Here is a 14955-nt window from a genome sequence, read left to right as displayed (position 1 = left end):
TAAGAAAATAGATAATATTAAATAAAATATTGTCAGTTAAGTTTCAAATGAATGAACTCAACCGTCTAGTAATCAATATCAGTTTGAACATTGAAGTGTTTGATCATATCTTCTGAAATGTCTCAACTTATAGATGTATCAACTGTCTAATGAATTCATTTTCTGTTAATTCACCATGTGATCATAATTCATGAAATGTTACGTAATGTTTAAGTTTAATTAAAGTTGGATTTGGTTGAAACATTTAAATTTCACTTGTTAGGTCAAACTTTCAAACAACAACTCACCTTCTAATTTGATTTGTTTGATTTGAAAGATTCATTAGTCCCTGTACATTATTATTACGACTATTATTATTATTATTATTATCAGTTTATTAGTTGTGGAGATTGTTAAGTTTTTGATTGCGATCATGAGTCAATTGAAGCTAGACCACCACGGAAAACCTGGAAGCAGTGGACGGCCGCTTCGTTCTAGTATGGGACTCCTCAGCAGTGCGCACCCACGATACCGCACCCCACGAGATTCGAGCCCAGGACCTATCAGTACCGCACCAGGCGCTTAACCAACTAGACCACTAAGGAGGGGTCCAATGGTGTTAATGTCTAACCTCAACCAATCCACGACATTGCGCGATCATCTTCCATTGTACTGAGGTGCGGGATCGTGGACACGCACTGCTGAGGAGTCCCATACTAGGACGGAACGGCCGTCCAGTGCTTCCAGGTTTTCTATGGTGGTCTAGCTTCAATTGACTCATGATTTCAATCAAAAATATTATTATTATTATTATTGAGTGTAGTCTTTTAGTGCAAGCGTAACGACAGTTCTTACAAAAATACACTTCGATGAATAGTCATTTAAAAATTTCCATTAATTTCGATTCTAATTCAATAGTTTGATAAATAAATAAATTCAGGCAAGACTCTAATTTACGAATGAATCAATTAGATATAAGATAACGTGTAATGGATTTTGGTGGCATTTTGTGATGAAAACTCTAAATCTAGTTCCTAACCTCTAACTATGAACTTTAAATCATAATTCTAATTTCTCATACAAGTTTATAATACTCATTCAGTTCTAGTAGACAGGTGAACATTCTGAAAGTTACTTTAACATTGCTCGAAAGTCGTCCATAAATTATAGTCTTAGCTTAATTTAAATGTTAAATGGCTGGAGGTAATCGATTGAATACCCACCTAGATGGTATGCCTACAATATTGACGGAACAAATAATGTCTGTAGGACTAGTATAGTCAATTTTCATAGCCTGAGATATTTCCACTGAACTATTCAAAACATGATTAACCTCTTGTTGAATTTTCAGTCGTCCCCTTCCGACCGTCCGGCGTCAGAAACATAGGATATGAGATGCTATATAACCTAAACTATTATAAACATACTACAACTTAATCAACAGAATTCGAATGATACTTAAGAAGTAATTGACATACATAACTTTAGTCACTACTTAATAATTAACTATTTGTAAATATTACAACAAAATTAAATTGTCACTTACTGAATTGATTAGTTCGTGCAACTGTTGATGCTTTAACACCATGTCCAGTTTTAGAGACAGGAATTAGATTAAATAAATAACGTGTATCCGGTTCTAAATTATTCAATAAATAACTTGTAACATCTGGTCGTATATGTATACTGGGTGTTTGTTGTTGTTGTTGCTGGTTGCGTTGTGATTCTATTGTTTTACTATTATCAACACTAATAATACTTGGTCTATTGAACCATGATAAATGATCAGGTGACTTTTTGATATCTAATATTGATTGATAATCTAATTCATAATATTCTAATGGACGTGTGTTTGGATCAACATCATTTGGTGGTTTCCAATGAAGTAAAATTTCATGTGGAGATTGTGTTGTTGCAGTGAAATTCTGTGGTTTTGAAAGAACTGTATATTTGAAAATGAGAAAAGAATACAGTATAAAAATGATCCTTTAATTATCATCATAATAATGATACAACTTTTTAATTATAGATGGATAGTGATAAGCAGTGGATTAAGAATGCTCATATTTATCTATTTTGGATTTATCAGTGTTGCACAGATTGGAGTCAACTAAGTTTTTGTCACGTTTTCCCCTGAACTAATGAGTTCGAATCTTTCTAGATATGATTCATATCAGATTTATGATATACTCTATTCATCTGAAACTAGGAAAAAAACATATTTGAATATTCCAGTCATATTCAATCGGATTATTAAGAAGGTTTTTTCTGACTATCATTTACCGTTAGAGTTGTTGATATATCAGTTTCTTCGAATTGATGTTTCAAGTTGCAAATACAGAACTATCTTGTTGATGAGTCACAAATGAGATGAAAAATTGACACTTTGGATAAAAATCATATGTTCATAGAGTTCATACTTTATCAGAAACTAATCAAGTTCATACTTGAACGTAACAACAAATCACTATAGGTATGATAACTATTGATCGAATTTCTTATGCGCTTCTAAAACCCCTTCAGGTTAAATCTACACGGCAGCTTAAACACAAGAGTATGAGCGCGAAGTGCTCAAACGACACTTTACTCCAATTTTTGTCAATGTACGGAAAATATAGGGTTTTTACTGAGTAATACACCATCATTGGGCTTCTGGAAGTTTCTGGAACCATACTAAATATAGTAGAAGTAGAGATAAATATCCAATCAGAAACGTGATATATAAATCTTCACCTTCTAGATGTTTTTGAGAAGCTTCTATTCAACGCTGTTTGGATTAATTGTTTCCAAGTTATTCCTGGTCCCTAGAGACTTTTACGAGGAATACAATTGAATTTTCCCATAAGTTATTTGTAAAATTACACCAATCAAACAAGTTTGTAGTTGACATAGCTCAAATTGCCAAATAAGTTACGTTCACGTATCTGATAAAATAGGTACTGGGTTTACTTCTTTATTATAAATAAAACTGAAGGCGTATTCATGTAACCATTCTCAAATAGAGTGAACTAAGTGTTACTCGCTAACTAGAACATGAGTGGCATCTATCATCCAGGAATCCTAACTTCAAAAAGGACTTCTTTTCTATCGAGTAAACTATTTGATAGAATCATGGTTAATTATCTCATTTTCAATCATAAATATATAAGAATAATGGTTTAAGTTTGATCATGATGTGGATTAAAACAAGATTCACACAAATGATGGTCTAATGGGTGTTACTGATGTCAACAAATATAAGTAGTATGTATTATTAATCGAACATACGTGCACGCACAACCGCTCGCTCGCACACACAGACACATACACAAAAATTAAATTCCAAATCCTCATTAACATTTTGACTTAGTGGCTTGAAAACGTCAAAGTTTTAATTTCAAGGAAAAGCGTTTTCTGATCAATTATTAAACTGTAGCAATAAATAAACCATAACTATATATTCAGAGAGGGGTTTCGTGGATATTATAGAATTTTAATAGTTGAATTCAAGAGTATATTGAAGCTAGAACACCATAGAAAACCTGGAAGCACGGGACGGTCGTTTCGTCCTAGTATGGGATTCCCTCAATTAACTCACGAATTTAACTATTAAATTACTATAATATCCACAAGACCCCTCTCTGATTATAATCATCATATGCTCACTAGCGATGGACTCCAAAAGGTATTTCTTGGAGTACTAATGAGAAGCAGTAACCAGTGGAGTTCAACTGGGTCTGTTGAGAGATAGTAACTCAGTAGTCTATGGGTTAAGCGCTGTAGCGCGATATTGATAGGTCTCGGGTTCGTGTCTCGTGAGGCGGGATCATGGAGGCGCACTACTGAAGAGTACCGTACCAGGACGATTATGCCTTCCAGCTATTTCGGCTGACGAATTACTGCCTAACTTAGATCGGGTCACGGTTTCAATGAAATACTCCAGTTTTTGTTGGAATATTTCAACAGATTATTGTATTTATTCAATGAATGAATAGCCTTAAATAGTAAAATCTTCACGAGTTAAATTTTCGAAAAAATTTGAAAAAAAGACCAGGAAGATTTATAGAATCAAAAACGAGCCAAAAATTCTTTCAGCAGGATTACTCATTAAATCCAAACAGTTTAAAGTCACATTTATACACTGAACAAGTCCACATAAGCGACACAAACATTTGTGTTCTTCTTTCTCATGATCATAAATACACTAGGAGATATCAACGTTCATCTTCATTGGCCTTTAATCCCTTCTTTGATTGCGTAAGTTGTACAATCTCTTATTATAACCGTTTAGATTTATTCATGGAAGTCTATCCTTCATAATACATTTTTATATATGTACATTGTTAAATATATTAGGCAATATCTAGGTCACTGGAAGCAATGTCCAGATACTTAAAAAGAGGACTCAGGGAATACATGTTTATTCGAAATACATAAAAATGTTGTTGAATCATACTAATCCATTGCAAACCTCATAATATGTGGTATTTTTTAAAACATTTACAACTAATGAAATAAACTAAAAATCTTCCGTTAGGACGCTTTCTATTAGAAAGTCACCCACGCTGAACCTAAGGGGTCTTAGATAATCCATTAATTATAACAAAACTTGATGAACTGTCGAATTATGCAGAACGAAATGAAATAATGAACTAGTGGAATATTAGTAATGAGTGATTTTTGAAAATCATAGAATTTTCATACTTTAAATCATCAACTGATCTTAGCTAGATCACCATTATAAAATCAGAAAGCACTGGGTGTTGATTTCTAGTATAAGGTCCCTCAATAGTATGGATCCGTTATCTGACATCAGAGGATCAAACTCAAGACACTCAGTGCATGTTTAACTTCAAATGATTCGATATATTGCGCGTACAACTTTGTCTACCTTCAGTGGAAAATTGTACCTCAAATTCGTTATTATTGAACTTCATCGGTCATGGATTCTCACCAGAGCTCCGGAAATTGAATCTCAACGTTAGTGACTAGTCTCATATGAGAATGAAAATGACTGTTCAATGCTAGCTGTTTTCCAACAGTGGCCTAGTTAGGATCAGTTCATGATGTAATCTATGAAAATTCACTTATCTTCATGAACATTATGTATAATAAACTAACTGAAAAGTTCGATCACATTCACTTGATTTTGTTTATACATAGACACCAAAAAATTATTATAAATTTCATAGAATATACAGATTGTGGTTAACAACAGAATCTAGAATGATCGTATTGTTCCATTTTGCATTCATAGGCCGAATATACCTGTATTCTAGTATTTCGGATGTTTATATTGAAACTAGAAGCCAGTACCTTTCACTATAAACGATCAATACGTTAATCACTGAACTACTTAATCCTGATATCTTTTAACTCGTTCAACAGTTATGTTTGAATCGTAACGAGTAAACATTTGAATTATCCCATGTATGCAAGTTAGCAACAACAAAAAAAGATTGATTAAATATTAATCCTGAATATTAACAACGGAATAATTCAAAACTCTATATTAATGATTGCACAAATGGTAATACTAATAAGTATAAGGATAATAATGAGTATACTTACCTCCAGGTCGCACAATAACAACAGATATATCTGATGCAGGTCCTTCACCTTGACCATTTACAGCACTAACACGTATATAATATGTAGCATTTGTTGTTAAATGTGATAAAATCGATAAGTGACCTGGAAGATTTGTTTGTTCTTCATTCTTTTTATAGTTTGTTACAGCTGATGTAGTTGTCTGAGATTTCAATGCTTGTAAATTTACTATATTTGTATCCCAATAGGAAAATTCTAATGTTGGATTATTTGTGTAATAGATTCGATATGCCTATAATAAATAAAATGATCGTTGATTTTAATTAAAAAACAACCAGATTACAACAATATTGTATTGAACAATATTTCGTAAGTGAAATCACGAATTGATCTTAGTTTGTCAACTGCTGAAAGCCAGGGAGCAATAGATAGTAGATATGCAATTTCTCAATAGTGAGCGAATCCAAGGCCTTTAGGTCTCTCAGTAAGTGTTTAATCTTCAGATCACTAAGTTGGCATCTAATGGTCTAAATGTCTAACTTCAATCGCTTCGCGATCATATACACCCATCTTCCAACGCTATTAGTAAGTAACTATCTCACATCCGACATTTTTGAGCACCATTCGCTACAACGTCTTGCTGTAAATACGAAAATTATCACTTGAGCTTTGTTACCGATGACCACATGTTTACTTCTAAGATGTAGGGTTGAGTTTCATATATTTTACTGCAGATTGATCAAAGACAATAATATCTCACAGTTGTCACTATGGAGTTGTAGTGATTATTGAATTACATTTGGATATTTACTTTTGGTTTACCACTATCTGATGCAGGCTGACTGGTTTAGAAGGTTAATAGTTCGTGTTATTCTCACACAGTTTTTGCAGTGCATTTATTCATCAGAGAGAATAAATTCAATAAAATCAACTTAAACGTAACTAACATTGTACTCCATAAGACCCAGAATTTTCATTTTATTTCAATTCTAAATTTTTGAAATGATATATAACTGTTAGATTTAAAGTGAATATCTGGTTCTACTTTCAAGATTTGTCAACTAGACATACCTTTTTAGTAGTGTTAATATTCTTACAGGCAGATTTAAACTATAAGCCAATCTCAGGATTTCTTTCTTGGAGCCAGTATACTATTAAAATTAAATCCCATATGATTATGAATATCAGCAGTGAAAATGTACAACGTCTTACAACTATCTAATGGATACTATTCAGACGTTTAAAATGAAGTAATAACATTGAAAGTTTCAACGTGAACACCAACACTAAAAGGTGGTTGCATCTATCTGGAACATATTCGCTATATTATGCAAAATACAGTCAACTTGTAAATACACAGACATTAATGCAGTATCTAGTGTTGGAGACTAATTGTTATCACATGCAAATCAACCGTTCATTCATGAATACGAACAAGTGAGACATTATTATATATTCCTGTGAGTCAAACAACCTATTTAAATAACAGCATCTTACCATATATTAGTCGATTGTATATCAGAAGAAAACATTACACGAAATTACATAACTACTATTGTAGTGAACGAAACTCAGGTACGATAAAGCGATTTCTTGTTTAATGCAAAACTACACAATGCCACTGTAGATTATGAAAAGCATCATTTCACATATCTCCCTTGATTTGTCCTTTACATTTGTCATCGTTCTTTATCCTGTTGTTATTTCTATTACTTTATGGATTTCCTTCCTATTCTCTGCAGTTTAATCTTCTACTAAATATTCCAGTTCCAATTCCTGCTACATACTACTTATATCTATCCGCTTAAGTAGTGTACATCACGTATCTCTTTTAGTGAGATCTTCACTCTGTGCATGCTTTTAAAAAAAATTCATAATTCTGAGTATCGATCAAGCAATTCTTCGACTACTCTAAGCTAAACTAGACAAATCTAATATTTGATGTCAGTAATGTATGATTGATGATATACATAGACGTTCATCGAAAGTGTTCACTTAAGTTTATACTATTCGTAATTAAGACGTTACATAGTTTAAAAATCTGTAGTGATTTTCATTTTCTGGATAACAATCATTATAGAAGATTAGTATCACACAACGTAGCATGAAAATAAATAGTAAAGAAAAAACAGCTTACTCGTATTCGACCATTTGATTCAATTGGTGGATCCCAATAAACAGTGACCGCGGCATTTGAAAGTGCTTGTGCATAAACATTTAATGGAGGACTAGATGGAGCTATAATAGAAAGAAATAAAAATCAAAACTATGTTAAGAGATGAAATTGTTGAAGGGGTTCATGAAGAATAGTTTATTTTTATGTTGTGTATGCGGCACTTTATATTATATTGGAATTGTATCACCAGAACGAAGTCAGTTGTTTTAATGGTTAAACATTCATCTCGTGACCTAGGTTTATTCCCTATGAGAAAGCCTACATCACGTTTCCTATTTTGAGAGGGTAGTTATTACTAAGGCTGATATTGTTTTATTACTTAAAGATAGGAAAACATTAATCATGTTTTTAGCTTATTTAGTATTGTAAATTGAGATAATAGTTACCTGTTCACTACTAGTCAGCTATGAACATATTTTCTAACATATCGAATAGAAGTAAGTACCTATAAGTTTGGAACAAAAGGCTTTCAATTACATGTACTCTGATACACCGTTTCAAAGTATCGCGTTTAATTGTTATCAAGATTACGAAAATCCGGTATTTCACATGTCATAATATTAGCTGATTAAAGAAAAACTACACGGTTAACAAAATGAAACGGTTTGAAAGTTGTTGAACACTCAAATATTCATTCAAAATCATTCACAATAAATTATTCACATTAGAAAACTATTATCCGCCTGGAGCCCCCTTGAGGCTACTGCTAGTCCCAAGCCCGAATAAAGGAGGAGGGTTGGGCATGAAGTTAGCGACCCCATTCCACTCGCTAAAAAACGCTAACTCTGCCCTAAGAGTTAGAAGATCTTCATTTAGAAGGGTTATGACGCGTCATGTTGAAAGTCGAGTTCTTTCCGAATTCACGAGGGTGATGCCCCTTTCCGACAACCAGAGAAACCATTAATATAGGTACATGGAATACTCGTACAATTTGGGAGACCATGAGAGTCATTCAAATTGCATTTATGATTTCATTGTAAATTTCTAAATAAACACTACCATTTAAAATACTATATAAATAACAATAATCTACTGATATATGTTCAAAAGTAGTACATAACTGTCAAGAAAAATTATTTTTCATAAATAATAAAAGAAATATGCAAATTGAACGGATTTTATCTGAATAAACCAAAACCATATGAATGCTCTAAACAGACTGTGTTTTTTCTTCTGAGGAAAAGAAAAAAGACTATTTCTGATTGACAAAAATGGGTCATTTCATACTGTATTCAACAATCGACATAATTAAATACGTATATGGGTATAATTTTGGGTATAAAATTAAGCCAAAAACAGATGTTCAATATACCCATCTATTGTTTGAATTAACCAATTTGTCTATCAATCCGTCAGTTGATTTACCTATTTGTCTGTCTATCTTTCTACTTCTCTCTCCCCCTCCCTCTCTCCCTCCCTCCCTCCCTCCCTCTCTCTCTCTCCCTCCCTCATTCTCCCTATCGGTGTTCACTTAACTAATTGAAAGCGGTACTCTAAAAAGCATATAACGAATGCAAAAACAAAAAAAAAAACAAAATAAATTTCTACCGTGGGAACAAGAATAATAAGTATTCACATTTGTAATCTGTCTTCATTTTCAAAGAAAAAAATCTCCACCAAATGAAAACAGGAATAAAATAGAAATAGTATTTATATTGGAAAAAACTTAAGTTGAAAAATTAGAAAAATATAATTACTGAGAGTAATATTCCAGAATATCAAGAGATAACTAACAAAGATGACGTTAACAATTATAATGGATACCATAGTTTGATTGTTTGTTTGAATTGGTTTACTGCTACATAATGATTTGAATTGGTAATTTCTGTTAGGATATGATGAGTTCAAGTCCGGATTTTCACCATAAATGAGTGTAATATCGACAGAATTGATTAAATGCTTATTTTATAATTTGTATTCAATTCTATTATAGGTATCAGTGAAAATGATTAAACACTATAAAGTTATTTCATTGAAGCATAGGGACTTTACAACAATGAAAACTATGTGTTTGAAATTAGGAGCTTTAATCTCATGATGAGTGTCTTATCATTACAATCAATCCATAATAAAAGTTAACATCATAATGCATGACCATTAAAGAGACTCCCTGGTGTTGTAAGTCAATCAGAAATAGTCAGATGAGTAGGTCAGTCGATGGCAATTAACAGCGACCTGAAAGATAAGTGCATTTCACTGGCTAAAAATTGGACTGATTCCCCAAATTGTATATATACATGAGTATTTATTCATTTTATTCGGTAGCTCAACATACTTTATCATTCAATATTGTGTTCTCTTTCAAGTAGTTAGTTGAGGTAGGGTTAATGCATAGCAGGTCGTATATCAGTATCAGACCTCCGACACCGCCTGTCACAACACTTTTCACCTTTAAAACTATCAGATTGTCAAGTTTGGAGGAAGATTAGACTAATTATACTTTTAATGGTTTAAATATCATTTTAGCTCACAAGATGTTATTTCTAAAGCTGAAAAATTATTGTTAATCAGAATCATTTAGATGACATTAGAATTTTTTCCGTGAAATTGAAAAAAAATTGAATTTTTTGCAGTTCTGTTGAGGATCTGTGACCAAGGGGAGTCTAATCCTTGTCAGGTGGGGACAATCAACCATTTCCCAAATTGAATGAAGGGTTGCACAAGCTCATGTACCGATTGAAGTTAAACATCAACACCGCTGGATGCCAGTTCAGTGGTCTAGACGTCAAGCGTTCACGCGCGATACTGAAGGTCCTATGTTCGCGTATCTTTGATGCGAAATCGTGGATTCTCACTGCTGGAGAGTCCCCTACTAGGACGAAACAGCTGTCCAATGCTTTCAGGTTCTCAATGGTGATCTAGCTCAAATCGACTAATGAATTCAACTATTAAAATAACTACAATCTCCACAAATCCTCAAACTGACAAAAATGAATAAATTTCATGTTTCATCACACAAAATATTTAACACATTACAGAATTCGATGAGACTGTAGTTTATGGACGAATCAATCAGATATGACATTACAGATCTTGGATTTTGGCGCGAAATTCATTCATCCATTTGGCCAAATAGTATTTTGTTATTATAGCTGATGTCATTTAGTAATAAAAACCTTAAATCGAATTCCTAACTCTACGCATCCACTGTGAATCGTAATCTTCATTCTTCACACAAGTTTATTACCCTTATCTAGCTGTAGTAAGTAGGTGGGCATTCTCAAGGTCACTTGAGCGTCACTCGAAGGTCGTCCATAAATTATATTCATACTAGAAACTCCTTATGAACAAGAATCCTTATTTTACCATCATTAAATTAAATAAAGAATACCAATATGATATTTGTTAAACATTCATTAAGTACAGATTTTTTTCCACAGAACCACGTGAATCAATTGGTTTACCCTTCTTTTTTCTTTTTTTTTGTTTTAATTTAACTTCAGTTCCAAATAACCTTGAAATGCAAATCCTTTTTTTATTAAAAAAAGTTTATTAACGGTCCATTGAATATTTCAATGAACTATTGAAGTAGGAATGGTAAACCTCTAACCACGATTTAACTAAACTTCCATCTTTATAACTAGTCAATGAATTTAATGACGAAAAAAAGAGGAGAAGAAGAAGAGGAAGACGAAGAAGAAGAAGAAGAAAGGAAGACTTTGTATAGGTGATGACGAATTTTCAATAAAACTGTTTATTATTATATGAAATATTTAAGAGGAAATTTTTAAAGTGAGTTTTGTATGGAGATATTTTCATAAAACTAATTGATATTAAATTCACTTGGTATTGTTTACTTGAACCTTCCCATTGAGTACATACTGTGCAGAGTGCCTCAATATTACCTTAATTTACAAGCATTATAAGCAAAGATGGATATTGGCTAGCAGTGGAATCTAGGACTCGCATTTCGTCGTAGTTAGGACTCGTCAGCTCTATGTAACTGCATCTCAGAGTTGATGTTTACTCTGGGACTTGAAACCAGTACCGTTTGTTTTAAACACCTTTGCGTTATTGACGAAACGCGCGTCCTGAATTCCAATGCTAATCACTATCCATCTTGTCAATTAAGGCATTATAGAGGCGATACGCACAGTATGCACATATGCCAATTGCAATCCTAAACATCAATGGAAAGATTCAAGTAAACAATGCGAAGTGAGTTTAAACTTCATCCTATTGCATAAGCAAGTGGCTATCAGGACTCAGTAGCTAAGTGGATAACGGGAGGGTGTTTTAAACAGGAGGCATCTGGTTCGAATCCCGGAGTGAGCATCAACTCAGATGAAGGTAGTCAAGCTGAGGAGTCCCAAGTAGGACAAAACCTGTGTCTTGAATTCTACTGCTAGCCACTATCCATATTTGCTTATAATTGACATTAGGCCTTAAAAGGTTAATAACTTACTTAAAACTATCCTACTTTTAGAAGTTTTATTAGTCCTGTTGAGTAATACTTCAAATTGTTAAAACAACTTTGTGCTTTTCGTCCCAAATTGGCTTTAACTACATGTAGCCACACTGAGAATCACTTATTCTTGTCTATTAGATTATACTATTTACCCAATTATCGCTGAATAAGCGTTTCTTCATAATTTTATTTTACTTCACTGCGTATATCATTTATACTGGAAGAGATCGAAATTAAGTACAAGTTCAATTTAGTCGATAAGCATGACAAGTTTGAATTCTAGAAATAATAATCTACGGATCAGACCTTTCACTACCACTGATTTGTTTTACTAAACTGTTCGAAATTTCTATGTTGTAAAATATTTAAAAAATTTCATGTTGATTAGTTAATAAATAACTAATGAATGATAATTACTTAACAACAGGGTTTTCTTTTAAAGAATTTGCCCTATATAAGAATAATTGTTCTTCCTTGATTTACAGAACGAATGAACATGTAATATTCTTACACAACCTTTCAATACTTGTTATCCTATCATGAATTATTTAAAGAGACAAGCATGAGTTTTACTAGATAGTTTTCTCATGATATGTTTCCTTCCAAAAGATTAATGACAACTTTACAAAAAAAAACCATAATTTTTAGTAAACTTTGACAGAATTTGAAGCATGAGCCGATTTAAGTTAGCCGACAGATGTACCATCGTAGGATAGGACTCTTTACTCTTTATCCGCGACCACATAAGCGGGGATCAAACCAAGGACCTTTGGTTTCGCAAGTAAACGCTTTACCTCAAGACCACTGTGTCAATATACAATAGTGTACAAGCCTATCTCCAATCAGTTCGTAATAGACCACGACCATTTTCCGTTGTCTCTGGTAGTTACCATCCTCCAACCCAACATGATTTAGCCTCGTCGATCATGGATTGTCACTTGAACTCCGAGAATTTCCTCTCGAAGATAATCAATGATGAGTGAGCACATGACTGTTATCAGTATGGAGTTGAATTTCATTAAAATCATGAACTAATCAAAGTTAGATAACAACAGAGTTTATTAAAAACTATCGATTAAGTTGAAATATGGTTGTTATTTTAACTAATTTGACATCATGTGGACTATTATTCTTAATGCTATGTGTTTGTTACTTGTAGACAAGATACTTCATAACTTAAGTCTCTTGTTAGTTGATAAACCATTCGAATTCTAACCGTATTTGATGTGAAATTCAAATGAGTAGTCACCATTCACGTGATTATATCACCATAGTGAATAGATACAACGCATCGCAATTAATAAATATTAATATGTACATAACTAGGACAGTGTTTTTTATTGATAGCTAAATGACAGATTTCTAGTTAATTGACTTGTAATTAACGAGCATTAAAAGTATAATGGAAATAATTAACGGGTTACAAGAGAGAGAGAGAGAGAGAGAGAGAGAGGAAAACTGGTCTTACGACTAAGGCTTCATTAAGTTACTATAAAATATCCGTTTAATAAATTAATCAATAAAAAACATGGAAACGAATTAATCTTATCTCGGTAGAACAAAACTACGCTGATGGCTTTAAAACAAATGGAATCGATTAGCCAGAATGAAGATAGCAACTGTAGAATTTATGCTCCATTTTTAAGACGGAAATATGGGTAATCTGCTACTAGATATTATGTTTTTGACGAGATTCCAAATTTTCACTAATTTGGCTAATAAAATGGACGTAGATCAACTACAGAATGATAAAGGCCATCTGATAATATGTGGAGTTCAGAGGTTAGACTGCTTTAAAAGTAATAATATTAGGAGTGTTAGAGTTATGACCTCCAGCCAATCAAGATGAAGATAGTACAAGTAAGTTACGGCATTAAAACCCAAAACAATTTACGTTTGTGATTAAAACTTTGGAATTAGAATTAGAGCGGAAGAACTATCTTATATTAATACATATGTACCAAGACAATTAACTTGGGGAAATATAGAAGGATTTCGGGGACGATTAAGACATTATGGAAAAATTGTAGAAGTCCTCTTGTATTTCCCTAATGGAGACACTTGGATTATTAGCTCTTTAACTGTGGATATCATCAACTATTGATATATAGCAGACACATCATAAACAATGATTTATACCCTGTAGAATTCTCATGTTTATCGATTTGACGCTTCTCAATGGCTTATTATTAGCAAGTATTATTCAATTCCTAATAAGAAACAGGTTATCTGTCATTGATTCAGAAATTTCCTGAATTATGATCATAGATCCAATTAATTGATCATGAAATCATAGTTTCATCTAGACTACAATTGGATAGCAGAATGAAGATGAGATAATTTCTAACGAGTGTTTTTTTGTTTTGCTGAAAAATATCAACTTACCAAGTTCTTTCGTTGTAAATAAAAATGGTTGATTAGGCAATGAAGTATCACCGTCTTCACCAACAGTTCTTGCCCATATTGTATATTCAGTGTAAGGTTTCAATTGAGTTAAAGAGATCATCAAAATATTGTACAGAGAATGAGGATTTGTTATGTCATCTGATATGAGATTATTATTATTATTATTATTATTCTGTTGATTAATATCTGACTGCTGAAACTGTTGTTGGCGTTGCTGATGTAGATGATAATTATTCATAGATGAAAGACTAATATTTTTTAAATATTTCGGTAACATGATTAGATTCGGTCGAGACTAGATTTAAAAGAATAAATGAAGTATAGAAAACAAGATTAATGCTGAGAAATGACTACCACCTGAAAGATTTGTGGAGATCGTTAGATTTCGTGATTTACATTACTGATTGATATTAACTGGACAAATATCGAAATACAAGAAACATTGGCTAGTTGTTTG

At 32.7% G+C, this 14955-nt stretch overlaps 1 protein-coding gene across 1 annotated transcript in view; it reads right to left on the bottom strand.

Moving 5' to 3' along the window:
* Window positions 1–14955, bottom strand: part of MS3_00011127 (uncharacterized protein) — a gene marked incomplete at both ends in the record, with an annotated part of 170451 nt that overhangs the window by 47089 nt on the left and 108407 nt on the right. Inside the window, 4 exons of the mRNA XM_051219539.1 lie at window positions 1526–1921; window positions 5530–5800; window positions 7646–7746; window positions 14478–14793. Of these exons, the coding sequence (XP_051064864.1) occupies window positions 1526–1921; window positions 5530–5800; window positions 7646–7746; window positions 14478–14793 (1084 nt within the window). The remainder of the gene's footprint in view (window positions 1–1525; window positions 1922–5529; window positions 5801–7645; window positions 7747–14477; window positions 14794–14955) is intronic.

Source organism: Schistosoma haematobium, chromosome 5 (genome assembly GCF_000699445.3).
Source record: "Schistosoma haematobium chromosome 5, whole genome shotgun sequence".
Lineage (NCBI taxonomy): Eukaryota > Metazoa > Platyhelminthes > Trematoda > Strigeidida > Schistosomatidae > Schistosoma > Schistosoma haematobium.
This window is presented reverse-complemented; position numbering and strand designations above follow the sequence as displayed.